Raw genomic sequence first — 24,970 nt, 5'->3', positions numbered from 1 at the left:
TGGAACATATTTGTTTGCCGAAATGTATCTGCACAGTGGTTGCAGCTGTGACGTGACATTAAAATTATAGTGATTGTTATTATTTCAATAAGGCTAACTGACATTTCGACATTAGTTCTACATGTAGGCACACATGATATTTAACCGTAAATCAATATAATCCTTATGAGTAGATGATAAAGCCGAAAACAAAATACATCTTCGGAGGCGACGGTTCAGTTTAGTGTGCCGGTACGACTTCCAACTTCTGCGACAGGAGAAATTCATCAAGTAAACTATTCTAGAAGTTGAAATGTCCCTACTTTTTACTGTATCCCTTTTCATCTGATTTGTGCTAACCTTGGTTTGTGGGAGAAAGTACGTGTATAACAGCTACACGACTGCGAAAGATTTTGAAAGCCTTGTTTTGGGATTACTTCGTCTTCAACACAGCCCATTTCCAATCAACAGTGCATCACCTTTTCCCGAGTTCCCCTTTTTGTTTCACTGCATTGTCAAATCTCCCCTAATATAAAATCAATTTTTTCGAGTTATCCCTCAAATCCCCCTCTAGAGAGATGTTTGTGAGCACAGTCCTATTGACTGGGGCCATCACTGCTATCTGTCTATATTCGTTTATCTGTCTATAAGGTTTTTTGTCGAACTGTCTTTCTATCCGCCTGATCGGCAATCCTTTTCTAGACCATTTTTATGCTTATTTTATTGGAGTCAGAAACTAGCCAATGTTAACTCTTTCGGTGTGCTCAATATTTGAATGATTATAATCCAAGATTGAGTGGAGTCTTGTAGACATAGTATACAATTGACAAAAAATGCATAAATTATGATTGTCATTAATTCAAAATATTTTATATGAAAATCAAGTTACTATTTTGATATTTGGTTCATATTTTTTGGGGAACGCTCCCTCTTACATTAGTTCAAATTACAGTACTTATCTGCGTAATCGTCCGGTCGCGAAATGCCACAGACTTGCCTAATGGAAACATATTCTGTTGTAATTCGATTCTCATGAGGTACGATGACGTCACGACGGCATTTAATCTTCATCACAAATTCTTTATATAAATTTTGCACATTTGTATGGTTTAAACTGTATTGAATGTGTTTATTCATTTATTTATTGAACATAGATCGTGGAATCGACATCACATACCACCAATGTGTCAACTCATTTGCATAAATTGTCCGCGAGAAATAGGGGTCATTTGTGCAGGTTTATGACTGCTATAAAGGGACAAAGTCACTTCATTTTGACAGAGGGTCACTTTCACGAGTTTCAAATATGCTTATAGCAGGATTAGAGCTTTTGTCTACATAATATGTCGCGCAAACACTCGGTTGCTCCTGAAAACAACAGTCGAGAGCCAGGCTATTCAAATTGGTACAGGCTTTGGCAATTATTTCAGTATTTCCTTTTCATTTTTATTCAAAACTCCTTTTTTCAGACAGCACTTGTCGAATTAATTTTGAATTCGACTTTGAAATTCTTTAGGACAAAGTAATGAAAATTTGTCAAGATGATAATAAAAATTGCGCCTATGGACATTCTATTTTCTTCAAAACATCAAATTCTATGAAACCATTTGTGAATTTCGAAAATTATGATGAAATCTGCCGATGTGTAAACGTTTAAGGTCACATTGCTAATGTTTTAGCAAATGATGTTCGACCGCTCGTCCCATTGCTTTGAAACTCAAAGTGTGTTATATGTTGCAGATTTATCCAATTCATCAATTTGATGAATCTGGTTGAGTTACTTGGGCTACATGTGTTGAAAATTTACTGATTAAATATGGTTAAGGAATTATATGGTTTAAATGACAGGCCGGAAACACAGAATTATTTTTTGTTGAACATTTCACTAAGCGTGAAGGACTGTTGAAAACAAAAATGGCATTCTGATATTACAAGTTCGTCGCCTTTTAATCTGTATTGTACATTTAAACCCTACTTGTACCAGAGAAATATTTTAACTTTCCGAGTTATAATATATAATAATAATAATAATAATAATAATAATAATAATAATGTTTATTTCGTACTTTGGCCTCCAGCCTATGGTACAGTAATAAATAAAGAATACGTATACATCGCCACAGGAACACAGAGGATAAATAAATCTACAATACAAAATCTTGATACACGAACAAGATAACACTATTAATCTATTCATTAGTTACAAATCTTTCTCTTCGTTTGTTTGCGAAAAACACATACTTTGCAAAATAAATAACCCGTCTATTTTCCAGTTGCATAAGTTGAAGGAATTTCTCATAGGTATGGTTTGTATAAAAATAAACAGGAATGTATTTCTGGCGCAGATCATCATAAAAAGGGCAAACTAAACAAAAATGATATTCGTCTTCGATGACATTTAACTTACAAAATAAACATATTCGCTCGTTTCTTGCAACACCATACTTGCGATCAGTCTCAATTCTCAACTCTTTCCGAGTTATGATAGGAAGAGAATTTTAGGTAATTTCGTTGTTCTACCCACAAACTTAGATTTAATTCGTTGTCACATTAAGCTGTCAATTCGACAAAGAATTTATGCATTCTGCTGTGAAACAGGAAATAGAACAACAGGATAATATGAATTTCATTATGTTTTTATTTTTCCTCTGTATTAAGTTATCGGAACTAAACACTTTCAATTATCATGGAGATTAAATATCTATGTAAACAGACTTTCCGAGATATTAGCATCACAGAACAAGCCAGAGTCACCCCCTGTGTATTACTCTATCTATTAAAAGCTATTCAGAGACGAGAATAATTTCTCGGTCTAACAGCTTCCTAGATACATTTACTATTTGTGATTTTTCTGTTGATTTAAATCCCATGATACGGTGGCCCAAAACTACCTGTTCTCCGCATTCAAAGTCTGCGTCGCATTCAATTGTTTTTCTCTCACATATGTCTCCGCATTCAAAGTCTGCGTCGCATTCAATTTTTTTCTCTCACATATGTCTCCGCATTCAAAGTCTGCGTCGCATTCAATTTTTTTTCTCTCACATAAGCTTATGTCTCCGCATTCAAAGTCTGCGTCGCAATCAAATGTTTTTCTCTCACATATGTCTCCGCATTCAAAGTCTGCGTCGCAATCAAATGTTTTTCTCTCACATATGTCTCCGCATTCAAAGTCTGCGTAGCAATCAAATGTTTTTCTCTCACATATGTCTCCGCATTCAAAGTCTGCGTCGCAATCAAATGTTTTTCTCTCACATATGTCTCCGCATTCAAAGTCTGCGTCGCAATCAAATGTTTTTCTCTCACATATGTCTCCGCATTCAAAGTCTGCGTCGCATTCAAATGTTTTTCTCTCACATATGTCTCCGCATTCAAAGTCTGCGTCGCATTCAATTGTTTCTCTCCTAGATGGGCGTCGCAGTCAGTGATTTTGTCACCAACACATGAGGGCGCTGGCAAGTTTTGGTGAGCGTGACCCTCGCTCCATGACCCATGATTGCATCCGAAAAAGTATCACTCTTTCAGTGTTCGTGATCTCGAAAAGCTCATTGATTTCGAAGGTAAGTGACAAAGTTATTCATTGTATTGTAAGCTTATGGGGTTAATGATCTAGCCACCGTCTAGCCCTGGATATATTGGCAGTTGTGGGACGGGCTTCCGTTTTACATTCGGACGCTCATGTGGGACCCATTATGATGCGCCCATACTGGTGAGCAGCGTACCCCCTTGGCTAGATCATTAACCCCATAAGCTTACAATACAATAAATTACTTTGTCACTTACCTTCAAAGATGAGCTTTTCGCGATCACGAACACTAAAAGAGTGATACTTTTTCCGGGTGCAATCATGGGCCATGGAGCGAGGGTCACGTTCACCAAAACTTGCCAACGCCTTCATGTGTTGGTGACAAAATCATTGACTGCGACGACCATCCACAGGCGGCCCAATCACTATTAATAAAGCTTATTATTGAGTTTTTCTCAGTTTTCTCTCTCACTATCAGTCCCTCTCCTTTTCTTCATGCTCTGACTGATCGTAGTAAATAAAATAAATGACTATATAGCCTAACCTAGCCTCTTGACTCTTTATTTATTTTACACCCCATTACAAGGATGTTTATCTCTCATATACACATCTTGTAATTAATTAGTCAACACAACTAATTATGCTAATCCGTGGACTTATCAAGGGTTGGTCAACATTGGAAAGATAGAGATGTAAATGAAAAAGGAGTTTTAGTAACCTTTCCTATCTTTCGCGATGTTGACTATCCTATAAAATCCCTGATAAGTCCACGGATTAGCATAATTAGTCATGTTGACTAATTAATTACAAGATGTGTGTATATGAGAGATAAACGTCCTTGTAATGGGGTGTAAAATAAAGATTCAAGGTTAGGTTAGGCAATAAAGTAATTTCTTTTTATTTACTACGATCAGTCAGAGCGTGAAGAAAGGGAGAAGAACTGATGGAGAAAACTGAGAAAAACTCAATAATAAGCTTATTAATAGTGTTTGAGCTGCCTGTAGCCCATCTAGGAGAGGAACAATTAACTGCGACGCAGACTTTGAATGCGGACACATATGTGAGAGAGAAACAATTGAATGCGACGCAGACTTTGAATGCGGAGACATATGTGAGAGAAAACAATTGAATGCGACGCAGACTTTGAATGCGGAGACATATGTGAGAGAAAAACATTTGATTGCGACGCAGACTTTGAATGCGGAGACATATGTGAGAGAAAAACATTTGATTGCGACGCAGACTTTGAATGCGGAGACATAAGCTTATGTGAGAGAAAAACATTTGATTGCGACGCAGACTTTGAATGCGGAGACATATGTGAGAGAAAAACAATTGAATGCGAAGCAGACTTTGAATGCGGAGACATATGTGAGAGAAAAACATTGAATGCGACGCAGACTTTGAATGCGGAGAAACAGGTAGTTTTTGGCCACCGTACATGAAATATTGTCTCCTTCTTTATGCAAGATTCTAAGGACCAATTTTCTCAATTGTGGTCAAATCATGTTGTTGTCTGAATTTCCGTCTTTGGTGGATATGAAACTTCGTGAATAGTTTGCTAGGAAATATTTTTTCTGGTTTGAGAAAACGAGGCTATATATTTGCACATGCTACTTTTTAGGCAAAATTTCTTGCTTTTGGTCAAAGGGTTGTTATTCTGTGAAACTGCTTGTCTAAATAGCATTAAGTGTAGTTCGTAGTTTTGTTTTACTGTGGACTCTATTCTGATTGTTCATATGGAGATTAAATGTGCACGTATGATTTTTTTTTGTAGATATTTCTCTGATTTTAGGTTATTTGGTCAATACTCTGATGTGGTATATAAATCCAGATAATTATTGTAGTTTCCTTCAAACATCTTACTACCTATATTCTATTCTTTTGACCATCACAATGAAACGGAGGGTATAAAAGTCTTACTCTGACTGAAGTCTTATGACCTCTTTCAACGATGCTTTTTGGTGCTATGAGTAGTAAAGAGTATGTGTACTTTTGGGATAATCTTGTTTTTTCCTACAAAACATCTTGTTTTTTCTACAAAACATCTTGTTTTTTAACACAGGGAACTCCCTCTTACGCACATGCGCGGGAGTTCCCGGTCACTCATCGCTAGCTATGAATTTGTTCAAGTGACCCTGACCTATATACGAACTCACGCGCAGCAGTGCATTGTCCTGAACTAAGCAGGGAAATTCCCTGCTGAGTCAGGTCCTGGACTTGCGCAATACACTAGCTATGACTCACTGGGTATTAGAACGGACTACTGATGCTGGGACATGTAGAAACTTGTTCTGTCTGACCTAAACACACAACATGTATAGACACGTTCCGAAGGTGTACGGGAAATTCCGTGTGAGTCATCACCATCAAACTAGCCTATATAAAGGGACTTTTACCCGTGTTGTCAGTCAGTCGCGGAGTCCAGCTGATGTGAATTTTTTCCTACTGCATGACTGAGGTCTGAATTTCCGGTAGGTTTTTGAACTCGGAGTTCCTATCGGTGCGAACTTGTTCACCCGATAGATAAAATTTTAGTAATTTCCTCCGAACTTAAAATATGTCGGAAGACCATTACTTCAAACAAAATGAGTCGTTTTAGATGAATGGTACTGATATCTAAAGTGTTCACTCTTTTATCTCTACGTACAAATGTAGTTCCTAAGTCGTTCTCTACTCTATTCCCACCAACAAAACATTCAATACTCATTTCATTGCGATCTTTATCGATACTTATAATAATATCACAAGTTGTTCTGTTATCTGTTTTCATAGCATAATATCCAACCAAATCGTCAAACTCGTCTCCCGTAGCTAACTTTACACATCTAATGAGAACTGTACCATGTTGAAGTATTTTCATATTATCAGTCATCTGTTGATTTACTGTCTGTAAAGTTAATTCAGCTGCCTCATCACCAACACTTTTCAGACCCAGTTTCTTTAAAGTTGTGTCCCAAAATAATCTAACTGGAACTCCGCTAGCTGTATACGAGCAATAATTCTCCCCCTCGTTTATCCACCTTCTTAGTGTATTATCTGCCTTCATTATTGTATTAAGAGGACTAATTTTAAGGTGAATCGGTATACCAAGAAGTGCAATGTATGGATTCGTAGGAGTAAGCCAACTACGAAAATCTAGCAACTTATATTGTTAACATTGCTATCGAAATAAATAACATTTGGAGTTCCTGGCAGTTCAGTAACTCCACCACTAATTTCACTATCCAATATATCTAAGATGTTACGTGGTACATTATAAGGCATGAATTTCTGACTATCCCCATCCCACGTCAGAGCAAAAGGAGTTGGATCGTTTGAAGCCTTTGTGGCGTCTATTATGGACTCATCAATGTCTTTAAGTTCGGAAAATTCTACAGCATGCTCGTGGGTTTGCACGTCGGCTAAAGCTAAGACAAAAAGTTTCTCGCGGTCCTTATAACGAAGGACGTAATCCTTATTATGATTACCTGCTATCTTAGTATTATTGTTCACTTTAACATCACTTAAATCTTCAAGCTCAAGATTTTGTACATGAATTGCACCTAGACCGGAGTTACTTGGACCAGACATAATTAACCTATATACAGTGAAAAATAAATAATACCTTGTAATAATATACAATCATGGCTTCAGCTATAGGAATGACAGTTCTCGGTGCTGTATTAAATGCAACGGCATTCACAGGAGGAAATATTATCGGACAAAAGCTTAGCGGGAATGGTGATGCTCTTATTGAAGAGAAAATTAGACATGATAAAGCATTAGAAAAATTTGAACATGATCGCAACGTCTGGTCAGAAAAAAGATTACTTCAAGCTGACTGGGAAAGAGAAAATCAGGCAAAGGATGCGCATGCTGCGGCAGAGTTAAGAGATACAGATGCAGAAATCCTGGAAGAAGCAGAAGCGGTGCAAAGCAACTCTACGTCAGGTCGTTCCGAAGGGGCAGTTCAATTCTCAGATTATTATCAGCCCAGTCCTGAGCAAAAGAAATATGAGATGATCTATATTGCTGGAGGATTGGTCGTGGGATGGTTTATCTTCCGATAGGGTTACACCGGTAGGGCCCGCTTCGAAACGGCTACAATAATTCAATACAGAAGCTAATCGGCCAGTTGTTGAAATTGACCGTGTTTCCATCCTGATCTGTTATCCAAATACGCATTGAATTCATATGGTCTCCCCCTTTTTTCAATGGCATGGAAAGGGCCCCGTTTTTAAAATCGTAAGTAACCTTTTCACTTATCTCTTTTGTATCCTGGACGGGAAGTATTTGTAAACAGTTCGATACTTTCCCCTGTATGTATTCACCAGAGCCCGAGCCAACATAATTTCCAGAAACATCGACGACATCTGAATGAACCACGTATTTAGTGACTGTTAAGAAATCTGCTCGACCTGGACTCATAGTACTTTTTGTCACTGGGTTATCCTCTGGCTTATCTGAAAAACCAACGACGTTGGCAAGCTACCTGTAGCATTGAAATAGACTTTAACATCTTCAGCCAAAGTTAGATAAACATGGTTTGTCGGCAGATGTTTTTCAAAATTAATTTTTTGCTTCAACCCGATTGCCTTGTTTAACGTATCAATATTGTAGTTACCCGGACGTATTGATTTTGTCGTCTTATTTTTTGGGTCGTTTCCTTCTTGATATTTTAGCACATTATTCGCCCTCGTTATGTTATGCCATGAATTAAAAAGTGAACACTGTAAAAGTCTTATTTTAGTAAACTGTGCCATATCAATGCAAGGGTTAAAATTAACAGTAACCGGTTCACCCGTTTTGCTTACAATCCAAATGATCATCGTTGTACGTTGTATATATTACTAAGTATAAGTTTTTTGATGAATAATATTCCGAAGGTGCTCATTACTAAGTATAAGTGTTCGATGAATAATATTCCGAAGGTGCCCATTACAAAGTATAAGGTTCAGCAGGAATAATATTTTTCTGTTCAAGGAGATCTTTGGTCGCAACCGCGGCAGCAGTCGCACCGCCTAAGCGAGTCAAATTTGGACGACTTGGATCGCCCATATCCATCTTCAAAAATTTGCTGGAGATCATAAGATATCCCATCGCAAGTCCTGCGATTACAATACCATCGTACATTGTGTTTACAACTGTTTTAGTATCCATGATTGCTGACTAGTATATAAAATAGAAAAATAAAAAAATATGGGGGAGAACAGGTTTAGTAGGACACTGTCGCAGGAATCGCCATCCTCTTCGGAAGTTATATGTTTCGTCATTGGAAACATTAGTCATAATAAAATTATGTATTACTCCATCTCATGCAATGTAGAGGAGCTGGGACACCCCCCTCCCCTCCCCTCGGAACCCCTGTCGGAACTGTTCCGGAGGGAGCCGCTACGGGCTCTGTTTTTTTCGCTTTCTGAAGCGGTTCATCTTTCCGGGGGGGACAATTATGCCGAGCACGCCCCCAATATAGCCCTAATGCAGTCAATGAAACTCCCACAATTCCTAAAACAAGATAACATTTATTATACCAGGTATCACACTGTTGTGGCGGTACCCTATCGGAACGGTCTCGAAAGGGACTCGCTACCGCATCACTATCCCCTCCCTCCCCCTCCATTGCTTGGCGTTTCTTCTCCTTGTTTTTCCTGTTCCATTCCGCTACTCGCTTCCCTGCAGCAACTCTCCCTGGATGCTTCGTCGGTAACGTCACTTTCTCTATGTTGCGCTGTGTCGGAGTCGTTTCCGTTTGCGGTGTGGGGGTCGTCGTCGTTTCCGTTTGCTGAGTCGGAACTTGCGAAGTTGAATCCATTTATTTCAGGTACTATATTAAACCCGATTTTTTTAAAATTTAAATGTTTACCCGTAATTAAACCGGTGGAAATTAGAGCAATCAGGGCCCCCATGTGTACCCTATCCGTCCTGATAATCGTTTTATTTCACTGTTTAGAATAAAATCCTTTTTAAGATCAGTGGCATAGTTATCTCGATCATCGATTGGAACTACCTGACTGATTGCGCGGGCTCCTAGATCTATGAAACTTTGAGTGATGGTATCACTTATAAGAGAACTGTATTTCGCTTCATAGACTTTAAAGACTCGTGTTATGGATTCATCGTTCCACCTTTCCACTTCTCTAACTGTAAACTCCTTACCAAAAAATAACTTACTTTGACCACTTGCGATGACACAGAGTATTTTTCACGTTTCGTCTCTATTATGGATTGAGCGTCCGCAGCGTTCGAAATTCACGCTAACCCGCTAGCCCCAGACCAGCTGTTTTCATGCCGGCCAGTAAGTTGTGAAAGAAGCAGACCCGAGTGTCCTGCTCTAATAAAGAAGGGTCAGCAATTTTTAATACTCTTACCCTATTCTGTTAAATTCTCAAGTAATCAAACCGCAAAATTTAGGAAAAATTGGCAGGTAAAATCTCAAAAGATCGAACGGTGAAATCACTTAGCGAAAGCCTTTACAGCTACGCATTTCTCGCGACTTGCGAGATTGATGGCGCTACTCAACATGTTCCATTTGTTACGCGTTGGGGTCACGTTGGGGTAGGTTCGAGATTTCGTTTAGTTCAAAATGGCAGCATTGTTTTGATGAACCTCGCCTCGCCTCGCGGTGAATATCAGTAGCGAGAAAGATGTACAGGTATTTGAATATTGAGCCACCTACAGCAGGGCCCCTGTATTTCCCTTCAAGTAAAATTCCGTATTATGCCCAGGACCAGTTGATTTCCTTTCGGGCCAGTGAATTTTATAAGTTACTGGCCCGCTTGGCCAGTAGCGATTTTGCATGAGTTTCAAACACTGAGCGTCCGACGCTGCGGTTGCCCTCGGAATGCGCTGCCATATTTGCCGCTGCGATGACTTTATTAAATTCTCCATTGTTTGCAGTATGTTATCTATTCTTAGTAAAAAATAAAAAATTCGTTTAAACCTGAATCCGAAATAAAGTATTAACATGGTCTGGAATGTTAGTATGATTCCGACAGGGATTCCGGGAAAATTCTCCTCCATTTAAATCTATATGTATATAGAAACACGAATAATGAGTACAGACCTATTCCCAGTTGCTTTTCAATTGAATAAGACGAGCGTACCGACAGTACAGCATGCTGATATTCCTTCCAAACCGAACGGGGGAGTAAAACCTATTCTCATGGACTTAGAAATATATGTAACGCCGACAGAAAAATTTACTTTTCATCCAAGGGATGTGTTCAAAGATAACGTAATCACTCATCGATCAGCGAAAGAAAGTAATGTCTGGCTGGGCGGCCCACACATGAAATACTGGGACCAGCAATTAAATTTCGCTGTATGGTGCAGCACTACTGGTTGTGGTATATCATTCGCCCATCTCGTCGATAAGAAATTTCCTCCGCAAATACGATCATTCTGCCGTTTCCATGTATACTTTACAATACGTAGGATCCTTCACGAAATGGGCGTTGCACTTCCAGACGATACCCCCACCTTCAAAGCGGGCGACAATCCATACAATCTCGTCCAATATGAACTTCTATGTACAGAATTTGGAAATATAAGTCCAACGAAGTCCGACTTTCGATATCGAAAAGGCCAGAACTCAGGTCTTGGCTATGGTTATATTACACTAATCGTGGCCCCGTTCGACAGCCAAAAGCAATATACAATGGTCATGACTTTTCCTCTCCGCCGACGGAGGCGTTTTCTATACACATACAATTTTTGGAAAGAAAAAACATGTACTGCCCGACAAAGACCGACCACACTATTATTTCTTCCGAAATGATGGATCGGAGGGACAATACAATAGTTTCATTCCTCTGAAGGGAGACTCGGACTAACAAAGGCCGGTCTCGCCCGCCTCAATGAAAGCCTTGAAGCCTACGTATATTGCATACTCGGCGCACAAGCAAATATTCGCAGTACCATAGTGGGTGATACTGGCAGTGCACAGCAAGTCCGAAAAGAATTCGTCGTTCTCCTCGAAGATGAAATTCGCAATACCGACAAAGTAATTAGTTATAGGCGATACCAAGACACAATAATGAATACTGGTGTCAAACTTGATATGGCAGTCTCACCCAATTTACTTCTCTTGCCGTCTGAGATGGTTATTCTTTCGGGCCCGGCGATCTCAGGTTATAATAATGAATTGCAATACGCAACAGAATCTATGGTGTTCGGGGTGAATGGTGATATAAACACGGAAGTTCGAGAAAGTGCTATACATGAGATGGAAGGGTGGGATGATCCTGTGAAGTGGCAGGACGAGCCCTCCGGAGGGGTCGGAGGAGCGACTGATACGAGTCGGGATCCCCCTCCCCTCCCCCCGCCTTCGGAACGGGCAGCATCTGCAACACTCACCGCAGACCCTATTCACGAATTCGGCAAAATTGGTTTGTTATCTTTAGCCATATTCATTACTATTGTAGGTACTGGAATATTCTAACTCGAGCCAGTAACTTAAAAGAACTAGAAGAGATTCATAATCAGTTCATTAATGTACAGTATATAGATCCGATCCGATGGCAATGTTCGCAACCCCACCATTCAACATGATTATAACTGGACCGATAGGTTCTGGCAAAACAGAATTTGTAATGGACCTCCTCACCGGTCCGTACTTAAGGAAATTTGAATATGTAGTTTTCATTTGTCCGACATTCATGAACAATGAAACGTACAATAAAAGATTCATTTTCACAGATGACAACGTATTTGTGTTTCCGGTCGGACTCGATGCTGTGGATGATACACTAGCCTACGTACGGAACGAATGGGCCGGTACAAACACTTTAATAGTACTCGACGACTGCGCCGCGTCAAAGATATAAGAAGCGCAGTGACAATTTAGTCAAAATTGCTTTCAGCTCAAGACACGACAGATTATCTGTCTGGGTTCTGACTCAACAATATACTAGTATTAGTAAACCATTCAGGAAAACATACAGATGTTAGTACTATTTTTCACACCGAGCGAGACAGACAACAAGACTATTATAAAAGAATATGGAATGAGGATGTCAAAACAGAAGGCAGATTCACTAATCAGTCGATTGCAAAATACACAATTCAGTAAACTAGTATTTCGTTTACAGCATCCGTACGGCATAAAATTTTTCGTATAATATAGCAATTATGGAAGCTGAAGGAAATCCCGAAGGAACTCTTAGAGAATTATATTACAACCCGAAAACTGGTTTTGGAGGTGTACAAAAATTATATGACGCAGCACGCTCCAGCGGACTCCACGTTACTAAGAAAGAGGTGCAGGAGTGGTTAAAAACTCAGCTAACTTATAATCTACATAAACCGGTACCTCGTACTCGTGGTGGCCGGCGCGTTTTCGTAACATCGGTGGACGAGTTTTGGCAGGCTGACCTCGTGGAATTCCCTCCCCCGTTCGCAAAAGAGAACCGTAACATTCGATACATGCTAACAGTAATCGATGTACTCAGTAAATACGCATGGGCCAGGCCGATACAGTCAAAAACGGCTGATGATACGTTACAGGCGCTACAAGACGTGATTAAGAAATCCGGGAGAAGGCCCGACAAACTTCAGACAGATGAGGGGCGGGAATTTACTAATCGAAAAATGCAGGGGTGGCTCCAGGAGGCGGGAATTCACTGGTTTCACACCTACAGTGACAAAAAAGCTAGCGTCGTTGAACGTTTTAATCGGACTCTTAAGACGATGATGTGGAAATACTTTACATATAAACAGACACGTTCCTGGCTCCCCATTCTACCAGAACTTCTTGAGAATTACAATAACACCGTACACGGAAGTATCAAAATGAAACCCGTCGACGTAACAGAGGACAACGATTGGCAGGCATTTTATACACTATTGGTCCTGAGTTGGCAGCCGGGGGAGTTAACCCTGAATTCAAGCCAGGAGAACGGGTTCGAATTACAAAATACAAGACCACTTTCAAGAAAGGATATTTACCAAATTGGACAGAGGAGATTTTCGTGGTTTCAAAAGTGGTGTACGCAGCTGGACTGGAACGCCACCAGTTTACAAAATAAAAGATCTGAATGGAGAGGAAATACTTGGCACTTTCTACTCCGATGAACTTCAGAGCGCTGCTGGAGCCGACGAGCTGTACAGAGTAGAACGAATTTGAAGACGAAAAAATTAGAGGAAAGAAATATTATCTGATAAAATGGCGCGGCTATCCAGAAAGTTTCAATAGTTGGGAGCCAGAGGAAAATGTTATTAGTACTACGTAAGTACTTCGTAAGTTCCTGTGCTGGTACTTGTCAAGTACTACGTAAGTACTAACGTAAGTATTTACGAAAGTTATTCAATAAGTACCATGGACGAAGTCTTAATTTCTTGAAAGCCAAAAGTGTCAGTTTACCGTTATTCTTCCATCCACCTGGCCAAGTATTTATCATGTACTGTCGTAAGTAATGTTCACTTACTGCATCTTGTTTGGCCGTATGTGGATGAGGTGGTACAGGGAGGGATCTGGAGAGTTCCGAAGGGGCACATATTAAGTTTGCAAGATCTTCAAAGCGACTTCTCATGTTGCCATTAGCTGTTCTTTTGAGTCCCCCTTTTTCAGCTTTATCTATAAGTTCCGGTTGAAGTATAATGTACACAACTGACATGAGCCATAGACAAGTAACTTCAAAGTCTTGCTCGTAATCGTAGTGTTCCTTCGGCATCATATCAAGTGCCTGTAAGTCAAACGGAGCATTATAAGCGTGCACAGATTCACAAGCATTAAGAAGTTTGTGTAGGTTCTTGAGTGAGACTCGAGGTTGTTCTGGTTGTTTTTGATTAGGTGGATAATAAGCTTTTTCAAGTTCCTCCTTGCTGAAACCGTCTATTAAAAATCCTTGGCTGCCGCCGCTCCATGCAATTCCAAAGTCAAAAGCTTGTGGATATTCTACTGGCCCGACTGTCTCGGTATCAATTGTTGGATTAAGTATATTCTTGAGAACTTCAGGCGTAAGAGATTGACGAATTACCAAACATGGAAGTCTGTAGTCGTGGCAAATTTCTAAGAAAGTCTGTTTGAACTTGTTGTGAATCTCTTCTAGTTCTTCTAAGGCGGTTATTTCGTACGACCTGGCTCGAGTCAACACATTCCGCCTGCAATAATCCCAAGGCATATCTTTGAATATGATAATGAAACTGTCTAAATGGTTAAATGCTCTAGAAACAATCTTTTTTCTTCTGCTGCCACGCCCCGGATTCTAGAAAAAGTCAGATGTTGAATTATGGAAGAGTCACAAATAATGTAGTGTTCTGAAGGGAAACCCTCCCACTCCCCCTCCTCCACCCCAGCCTGATATTGTAAACTAAGAGTATGTTCTATAAACTGTTTCTGAAAATCGGCAATCGAAACGTGGCGCCCATTATAAAAGTCGGCAATGTTGCTGGAAAAACTAGTGTCAAATTCTGGTACGTGAGTCACCGTAGCAACTCCCTCCGCCAAATTTACTGCATCGTAACTCTTACCGCTTCCAGTTGGTCCATTTATGAATATGTATGACATTTTGGGGATACTATATCATAGAAAATTTTTTTTTTAAATTATTTTTTATTAAGATATATACGATAATACAATGACAATCCTTTCTATTTCAACTGCAATAAAAATACTTGAAACCGGAGAAGGCGTTCGAATCAGTGACGGCAAACTCATATTTGAAGAATCTTTGGTAGATCCTTTCATATACGTAGACAGTGAGCTAGAAGTGGTTTTCCCCATCGGACCTAAGTACGGTTCTAAAGATCCTGCTACATGCGATGAAATGTGTGTCCGTTGGCAACCGAGTCTTCAAAAGTTTACTGATTTAATAATATTCCGTACCTTAGGTGAAAGTTTCGATGCAAGCACTGCTAAAAGTTATGCTGCAAGCCTGGCCGCTCACTCCAAGAATACTACTGGATTTTACAATCCATCTAAAGTGTATCAGAAGCGAGGGAGCGAGGCACAGGGCGTGGCGTATTTTAAATTTCGGTTTAAAAGAGGGGACGATTTCGATACATGTATTGATATGGTTCAAGAATTGACTGTGCTTTTAAAACAGTGAGCCCATTGCCAGTCCGAGAAAATCCTGCTACTGTACCTCGTAATATCAGGAAAGGTAGTAAGATAGAATTCTTGCATTTAAACCGCGCTTAAGTAAGCGTGCTCTTTCTTTCACTGTTGAGAGGTTATTTTGTGCTGCGCCTAATAAACCAGAAATTCAAGATGCGGAAGAACTAGTCGACTTAGAAAGATTAGGTGAGATATATAAACAAATAAATGCTGACAAAAATATTATAGTGGATTTTGATGACCTATCATAGAATAATTATTTTTTCATTTTAAAAATTTTTTAGGATAGTATATATCATAAAGATTATTATGGCCCGTCGATTACATACAGCATTCAAGGGAGCAGTTTTACGAAAAGAATTTCCTGAAGTCAAGCGAGTCAAGGATATCGGGGAGCTGGTGGATATTGAAGGTATGGTCAAAGAAAGAAAGATGTACTCTGTTTATACCGAAATGGAAGTCAAATTATCGGATCCGAAAACTGGTAATACACAAAATCGTACATTGCCTGTTAAATTAAAAGATACATACACAAAAGATGTAGGAGGGTCGGATGTGAAAGAATTATTAGTAAAACGCTACGACGATATGCTTGATACAATTGAAGCTGTTGAGGGTTCTGGCCTCGTTCTCGAGGAGATACTTAATTTTGAAGTAATTCTAGTAGAAGTTTTACTCGGGGCTGGCGCAGTCCAACTTCCCAGATGGTTAAAAAATAAGCATTGTGTTAGTGATCTGGTGCTACCTTCGGGCAGCGAGAACTGTTTTCAATACGCCATCGTAGCAAGTTTAAAGTTGGCCGACCCCGAGTTTCGTGAAAAGAAATGTGGTCAGGTAAGGAGAAACTGGAAGACGTATGACAAATTTATGGCCGACTACTGTTGGGAGAGCATTCCATTTCCCACGCCCGCCGATCTGACTGTATTCAGGCGCTTCGAGCAGCAAAATCCGAGCACGAAACTTCAAGTGTTTCAGATCCACGAGTCCGATCCCGCCCCGTCCGACATAACTGTGTTATATAGCGGAGCCGAGGGACCTGGCGGAGCGGATCGGGTAGCAAATATATTACTGATAGTTGGTGGGGAGGGCGGGGGTCACTTCGTGCCAATTACTTCGTTAAATCGTCTTCTTAATTCTCATACTAATCGAAAGAATGAGCGCAGACAGAAGTGTATTTGCCCGGTTTGTAAAAGAGGTTTTAAGTCAACAGAAGAATTAGAAAAACATCAGGTATACTGTGGAACAGACGCCGCCCAGCCAGTTTTTCCTAAGGAAGTATGTCAATTCGAAGGACATCGGAAGAAGGTCCCCGCCCCCTACGTCGTCTATGCAGATACTGAGGCAATTATTGAGAAGGGGACCGGTCGACATATTCCAATTTGTCTTTCGTATGTTATGGTGGAACGGGGGTGGGCCCCTTCGGAACGGCGGCCAAAAGTTTATGGTAAAAGAACATTCACAGGTCTCTCCTGTGTTACAGAATTTCTAAAGGATATGAAAGAACGGGCCGAGTATTATTCGAAATCGTATTATTGGAAAATAATACCGATGAAAGATCCTTCTAATTACGACAATCCAGTCTGTATTGCATGTGGAGAGCCGGCAGGATACCGAGTAGTGAAGGAGGGGGCGACTTTTTATTGCGAGGGATGTCGACCGTCGAGAACCATTCCTATCTACTTTCACAACCTCAAGGGATACGATGGTTCTTTTATTTGAAAGAATTACATGAAATAGATGATGGTCCCGGACCAGAGCCTAAAATCATAGCTAAGACGAGCAATGGTGGAATTATGGGTCTCTCGAAAACATTTATTTTTAGTGCCTCAATTGTTGTTGATGGGAAGAGGGAGATAAAGAAACGTTTCTTTTCTATAAAGTTTATGGATAGTGCTCAGTTGATGATGGGGTCGCTCGCAAAGTTGGCAAAGACTGTGCCGGAGGATGGGTGGACGGTACCACTTTCGTACCCGGACATTCAAAGGGCGAAAGGTTTCTTCCCCTACGAATATTTAGACTCGGTTGACAGACTGGGAGAGAGCCGGCTCCCAGAGAGGGGGGAATTTTATAGCGAATTGACGGAAGAGGGGATTTCTGAGTCTGATTATGAACATGCATTGAAGGTGTGGGACGAAGTTGGATGCCGGACAATTAAAGACTATATGGAATTCTATTGTGAGACTGACGTTCTACTTCTTGCAAATATATTCGAAAATTTCCGTGACACATGTTTAGAAGCATATAAGTTAGATCCGGCCCATTACATGTCGGCGCCCGGCTTGACATGGGATGCTATGTTACTTTACACGGGTAATAAATTTGGGCTCATTCAAGATGCTGAGCAGATGAATTTCGTACAACGGGGGATTCGAGGCGGTATCAGCCAGTGTAATATTCATTACTTACAGACAAATCATCCTGCTTACGTCGCCGAAGGGGCTGGTGAAGCTGGCGGGAATTACGATCCAGAGAAGCCGGTGACCGAAATAAAATATCTCGATGCAAACAATCTCTACGGCTGGGCAATGAGTCAGGCAATGCCTACGGGCGGACTTCATTGGATGACGATGGAAGAGTGGGAGGAATGGGAAGGCGGGGCCGGCGGAGCGGGTTCCGGAGGGTGGGGACCTGGTTCCACCTTTCCACCAAGTTTTCTAGAAGTAGACTTAGAATATCCGGTCGAATTACATGAAGAACACAGCGATTTGCCATTAGCGCCACATCACTATGAATTTCCGAGGCAGGGCACTCGACTGATTACAAGTGTGTTGGACAGAGAGAGATACGTCTTACACTACAAGTTGCTGGAATTCTATCTTCGGATGGGAATGAGATTGAAAAAGATTTATCGGGTGCTTGCTTTCGATGAGGCTCCATGTCTCGCGAAATATATTGACTTTAACACTAAAATGAGGGCAAACGGGAAGACAGATTTTGAAAAGAATTTCTATAAGCTGATGAATAATGCAATGTTTGGTAAGACAATAGAAGATGTTCGAAAGTACAGAGACTTTAAATTTGTTTCGGACTGGAACGGTACGGATAGTGGCCGTAAAAAGATTCAGAAGTATAATCCAAAGACGAAACATATAACTTTCATAACTTCCGAAGAGGATGGCGATTCCTGCGACAGTGCCCTACTGGAACTGAAAACGGATGAGCATAGATATGTAAAACCAGTTTTCATCGGCGCCGCAGTACTGGAACTTTCTAAGCTGCTTATGTATGAGACGCATTACAATTACTTTCGAAAGCGGTTCCCTGGAATATGATTGGCCTACATGGATACTGACAGTTTGTTTACAGTGTACCGATACCCTCTTCCAAAGACGTAACTTTCAATGATATAGTCCGAGAAGATGTTGAAAAGAATGGTGAGAAGTCTATATATGATACTAGTGGGATGAGTGGGCCCAACTTTCCGAAGATTAATAAAAAAGTGATAGGTAAATTTAAAGATGAGTTGAATGGTGAACCTATTCTTGATTTTGTCGGCATACGCTCGAAAGTGTATGCTTTTCGAACTCCCGTTTCCGAGACGAAAAAAAATAAAGGGGTGAAAGATGTTTGTGTTAGAAAACATTTGAACTTTGAAGACTATTATGATCTGTTTAAAACTGGGAAGGAGCCCGAGCAGGCACAATTTGTACAGTTTGTACGGAAAAAGGCTGGAGAAATCCGTAGTGAAAAGCGTAGTAAAATTATGATGGCGCCAAATGATATCAAACGTGTGCAGTTATACAATCTGAACACGGGCGAATGGCTGGCAGAAACATGGCCGATAGGACTGACCTACGGTTAAAATTGTAAAGAATCTAATTTACTATTCTTAACGTTGACCTGGGCATCACTGATAACATAAACGTGGGCAAATATATTATCATTGTGAGCGTCATCGCCACCCCACGAGGCATCTTTCTTCAGGATCTCAAGCTGTATTCCGTCCTTTGTGTTCATTACTCTAAGACCATTTCCATGAAATTCAATATCTTTAAAACTACGCAGATCGATAAACAAACAAAATTTATTCTTCAAATAATCGACCTCATCTATATCAATTTCACACCAATCTTTATCTTCAGCAAAATACCGTCGTGTTTCTTTCCAAAATTGTCTTGGTATCATCTTCTGAGCGTACACTTTATTTGCAATGCCTTCGATTGATACAGACACAGATTCAATGGATGGGTTAAAGAAAAGTTCACTGTTCAGTTCTGTCTGATTCTGATTTTTAGTGAAGAGTAATAAGATACCTCTAATGCTACGTCGTGGCACATTTATATTTTCATTGATAACCGTGTCCGATTCTTTGAATCGTATTTTCTAAAATAATGTATATGCTCGTAGAGAAAACTTTTCCCACTGTTGTAATAACCAGCAGTATCTCTCGCGAGTACGGAATCAGAAATTGTTTCGTATTCCATTTGAATGTTTTTTAATTTATAATTGGCTGTAACAACCTGATTACTGACAAGTAATTGGGAGGCAGGTGCAAGCGTAATTTCCCATTCGATATGACTCCCTAACTCTTTTGGATATGCAACTCCATGACCTGTTATGAGGGGATGAGACAGACGAATAGCATATTTTGTTTTATATGTGTCGAAAAGTAACTTATCGTTCACGACGGCGGCATCTGCATCGGTCGCACCACTTCTCAATTTTCTTAGATTTTCGTTCTGAATTCCGTACAGTGTCATGTTCGTTCTCTCCTTTTTATGTTTGAAGAGATCACGATAACATTCAATAAGGTTATATTTATTCAAATTGAAAAGTGCCTGACCCTCAAATTTGAGTTCCATACGCTCCACCAAATTTTTTGCAACATTTTGTACTACTCGGTTATATTCATCTCCCGTTACTTCGAGATCAAAAACCAGGTCGAAAGTATCTGGAACTAGTACTACTCCGCTTTCTAACTTCGGACATCGTATGATAAGTGTCTGGCCTGGATCTGCCTCACTTGGATTATGAGCAATCACATGATGAGTTCTTTCTGACTTCGTTCCCTTCGATATTCGGTTGGTGAAATTCGGTAATAATGATCTATCGTACCCCATTTTCGTGTAATGTATATAGTAGTGAAGAAAAAAAGAAAATTAATCACATCTTAAGTTTCACTTCGTGTATATAATGACTTAGAAGAAAAATCACATCTTTACATAAATATTTCCGTCTGCCTGAAATATAAATCGATTACCTGTGTCGCGAATCAATCGAAGAACCCAATATTCTTGGAGATGTTGGACTTCCATTTCATCATTGTCAATCTCCTGAAAGACGTTTATGAATTCTAGTCGCTTAAAGAAGTTAGTCTTTTGACATTCCTTCACGAAAGCTAAAATGTTATGATACAGATTATCATCTTTGAGTCGGACACCTGGATTTGCTCGAAGTATATGTCGATTTACCTGCCGAAGTTTGCACCATTCCAATTCGACAGAGAAACCAAACAGGTCTTTATTTTTAGAAAGAAACTTTGCAATATTCTTTTCACCAAACATGTCGATGCCGTAGGGGTGTGATATATTAGTACATAATTTTATTTATAATGACTAATGTTAATCCAGTTAAAAATATCCATAGCTGTTCTCCAACAAATCCAACAACCGATCCCGCTGTTTTTAAAAGAAAACTGACAAGGGAGCCGATTAAACCTGGTATTGCAGCAGCACTTTTTGCGGCCAATGTTTTTAACCATTCGCCAAATTGCTTTACAATTTCTTTCGCTTTTGTGTATACTTTGGGCGGACCTGAACCTCCTGTGTTTGCGCCAGTTCCTGCTCCCCTCCTCCTCCTCCTTTAGTCACAGCCAGGGCAATTGTTGATATTGTCATTCCAAGGGCAGTCAGTATTGCAGCGATTGTAATACCATTCCGTTTAAATAACTCTGTCAGCTTCAGCCTGAGTGACAATTCTGGATCGGAAATTACATCACGAAGAGACCTAGTAGTAGCCAGACTTTCACGTGCCTCACTGATCTTACCATGTTCGTATTCAATTCGATCAACAATTTTAGCTTCTCTTGTTATGAGTTCAGCTAGTAGTTTCTTGGCTTTTTTCTTTTCCTTGGTGTGATCTTCAGGAATTTCCTCTAACTGTTTTTCAACTTCTCTTTTCTCTAGCCTTATTTTAACTTTTTCATTGTTAAGGTCGCTAATACGCATATTCGCAATTCTTAATTCATCATTAATAGCTCTATATTCTGGGTTTAGATTGTTCCATTGTTCGATTTTATTTTCAAAAGCTTGTATTTTATCTGCATTACCAGACGCATCTTGCCGTAAGAATGTCAGTTCATCTTTGTATATACCCATGTCTTCTGGCGTCATCTTCTCAGCCGGTATTTTATCATTTTTCACATCTTCTAAATACAATGTAGAACTTACAAATTCGGGCTCTGCGCTAGAGCGGCCTCCGAATACATCTCTCATAAATTCATGTCCTCCTTTTTCTCTCATTAATGTGGTGAGCTTATAAAATCCACCTCCTCTATCTTTAGACAGCTTGAGGTTTTTATAATACAGCTTTCCATCCCTAATCTCAGATTCCGTAGCCAATACATTTAGTGCATCCGGATCAGTAATTTTATTCTCCTTTAAGAATTGATTAACCATACTTAATTTTTTATCTACTCTAAGTTTAGCCAAAAGATCCGCCTTCGGGCTAGCCAGGAAAGGATCAGCTTCTGCAAGAGCATTATCATCGTCTATAAAGAATGTTTCAGCAGTAGCATCATCATCATCATTTAAATTTGCATCATCGAAATCCTGGAGTGGTATATCTTCTCCTCCTTCTGCCATATTGTATTTCTATATTACTACAATTATTTTTTATCATCCCTTACATATACAGTAAAAAATGCACGTCTCAGTTGTTGAAAGCGTTGAACAATTGGCCGACTATATCGAAAGAACCAGCGCTGCATATCGACGAAGTTATAAATTGATGGGACGAATTGATATGGCTCTTAATGTGACTAAGGGAATTCTTGTAAGTTCAGCTGTAATAGCGGCAATTCCGACAGTTCCAGTTCTTTTAGCTTTAACTCCTATACCAGGTGTTATTATTGATGTAATACAAGGAAAAACAGGAGTATCAAAAAGAAGAGAGAAATATAAACATTATTACGTACAGTATAAACAGTTGCTTACACAAATACAAGAAAAAGGCGCAACAGAGGTCCCGGCCTCAGATCTTATTCAGAACATATTCAAACAGGCTCTAGAAATACAAAAACAAGAAGGATTTAGTCCGCCGCTGGAACGATACCTACGACATTATGGATTAAATGGATATGAAATTTAGTTAACTTCGTGTTCAACATCAGCTAGACTCCGCGACTGACTGACAACACGGGTAAAAGTCCCTTTATATAGGCTAGTTTGATGGTGATGACTCACACGGAATTTCCCGTACACCTTCGGAACGTGTCTATACATGTTGTGTGTTTAGGTCAGACAGAACAAGTTTCTACATGTCCCAGCATCAGTAGTCCGTTCTAATACCCAGTGAGTCATAGCTAGTGTATTGCGCAAGTCCAGGACCTGACTCAGCAGGGAATTTCCCCGCTTAGTTCAGGACAATGCACTGCTGCGCGTGAGTTCGTATATAGGTCAGGGTCACTTGAACAAATTCATAGCTAGCGATGAGTGACCGGGAACTCCCGCGCATGTGCGTAAGAGGGAGTTCCCTGTGTTAAAAAACAAGATGTTTTGTAGAAAAAACAAGATGTTTTGTAGGAAAAAACAAGATATCCCAAAAGTACACATACTTTTTGGTGCTATGGCTTTGCTTCTCACGACAGTGCCAAAAAAGACAGTACAATTGGAGGAAAATCTATTCCTACTGTTAGATGTAGTTGTGTCAAAATTACCTCAACGCGAAAACTACATGAAAGTTAGTATTCCTTGCCTATGGGTAAATATTTCTAGACTGTAACCTATTTGGAACATCAGCAAGACATGAATTAATGATAAGTGGCTCCAAACTCACACCGCCACACGCAAATTTTCAAGCTTTACAATTTGGCACAGCCTCAAAAGATCTCAAAGTCTGTACGCTTGTAATATGCAAACTGGCAAACCTAATTACAGCCGTAAAAATCAATTTTAATTCAGCACGTTTGTTTGTTTGTTTTTGTTCCACAGGATGGTCCGACGTTGGTTTCAACAATCCTTACGTTATTACACCTAACATTGACAGACTGGCCAGAGAGGGCGTAATTCTGAATCAAACCTATGCAGCACAATCATGTGGTCCGTAAGTAGATTAAGTACATTTCGGAACGTCGATAGTGAAGAGGGGTGTGGTGTGACTACCGCCGAAAAATAAAGATGCGGGAAAGGGGCAGCACACCAACCGTAAACATCAGATGGCTAAGAAAAGGGTGACTGTCACGGACAGAAGGATGTACGCTTGTGCACGTTTCAGAACCCCTGTATGTTGAAAATTTATCTTCATCAAAGTTAAGCTTCCTCGCAAGGAAGGATTTACAGTCGCTATAAATATGTCCTGTGATCATCTATTTAAGGTACCGTTCAGTTTTTACGGCCGGGGGGGGGGCCGGCAAAATCCAGGGGGGGGTCATCATAATTTTGGAATCCGCAAAGGGGGGGTCATCGCTTTTTCACTGGTAGGAAAGGGGGGGTCACCACATTTTCAAAAACATAATACCTACAATAAAGGTCACTTTATGCCATGGCCATGATCGACCCTCTTTACCGGCGGGCCGCCTTCGGCGGCCCACTACAATAAATATACATTATGTATTACCCATGACATTCTTAACGGGCAGACGCCTTTGGTGGCCCACTCCAATTAGGTTTACTTCATGCAATGGCCATGATTGACCCTCTTTACCGGCGGGCCGCCTTCGGCGGCCCACTACAATAAATATACATTATGTATTACTCATGACCCTCTTAAGGGCAGACCCCTTTGGCGGCCCACTCCAATTAGGTTTACTTCATGCAATGGCCATGATTGACCCTCTTTACCAGCGGGCCGCCTCTGGCGGCCCACTTCAATAAATTGACTTTATGTAATACCCCACGGCAATCTTACCGTAAAATTCCCAATTGAAGCCGCGGCTTGTATTAGAAACATTTTTGAGGGACCCCTGGGATCACGCACTGAATAATGGTAATGGCCGCGCACCTTCAGCGGCCCTGTCCAGTAAAGTCTACTTTATGCAATAGCCATGATCGACCCTCTTTACCGGCGTGCCACCTTTGGTGGCCCACTAGAATAAAGTTGACTTTATGTAATGGCCCATGACCCTCTTAACCGAGGGCTGCCTTTGGCGAACCACTCCAATAAAGTTTACTTTATACAATGTCCATGGACATGAGTTGTCTATGGAAATGAAGTTAAAAATTGCCTTACAGTCGTCCTAATTAACAGACGTTTCAATGGATGTGGCTGAGAAG

At 40.3% G+C, this 24,970-nt stretch overlaps 1 protein-coding gene across 2 annotated transcripts in view; it reads left to right on the top strand.

Moving 5' to 3' along the window:
* LOC139114679 (arylsulfatase J-like) overlaps window positions 1–24,970 on the top strand; it is a 54,912-nt gene that overhangs the window by 17,609 nt on the left and 12,333 nt on the right. For both annotated transcript variants that reach the window (XM_070676543.1, XM_070676544.1), the window contains exon 2: window positions 23,690–23,801. In XM_070676543.1, the coding sequence (XP_070532644.1) occupies window positions 23,690–23,801 (112 nt within the window). The remainder of the gene's footprint in view (window positions 1–23,689; window positions 23,802–24,970) is intronic.

This window comes from Ptychodera flava, chromosome 16 (genome assembly GCF_041260155.1).
Source record: "Ptychodera flava strain L36383 chromosome 16, AS_Pfla_20210202, whole genome shotgun sequence".
NCBI classification, from domain to species: Eukaryota; Metazoa; Hemichordata; class Enteropneusta; family Ptychoderidae; genus Ptychodera; species Ptychodera flava.
This window is presented reverse-complemented; position numbering and strand designations above follow the sequence as displayed.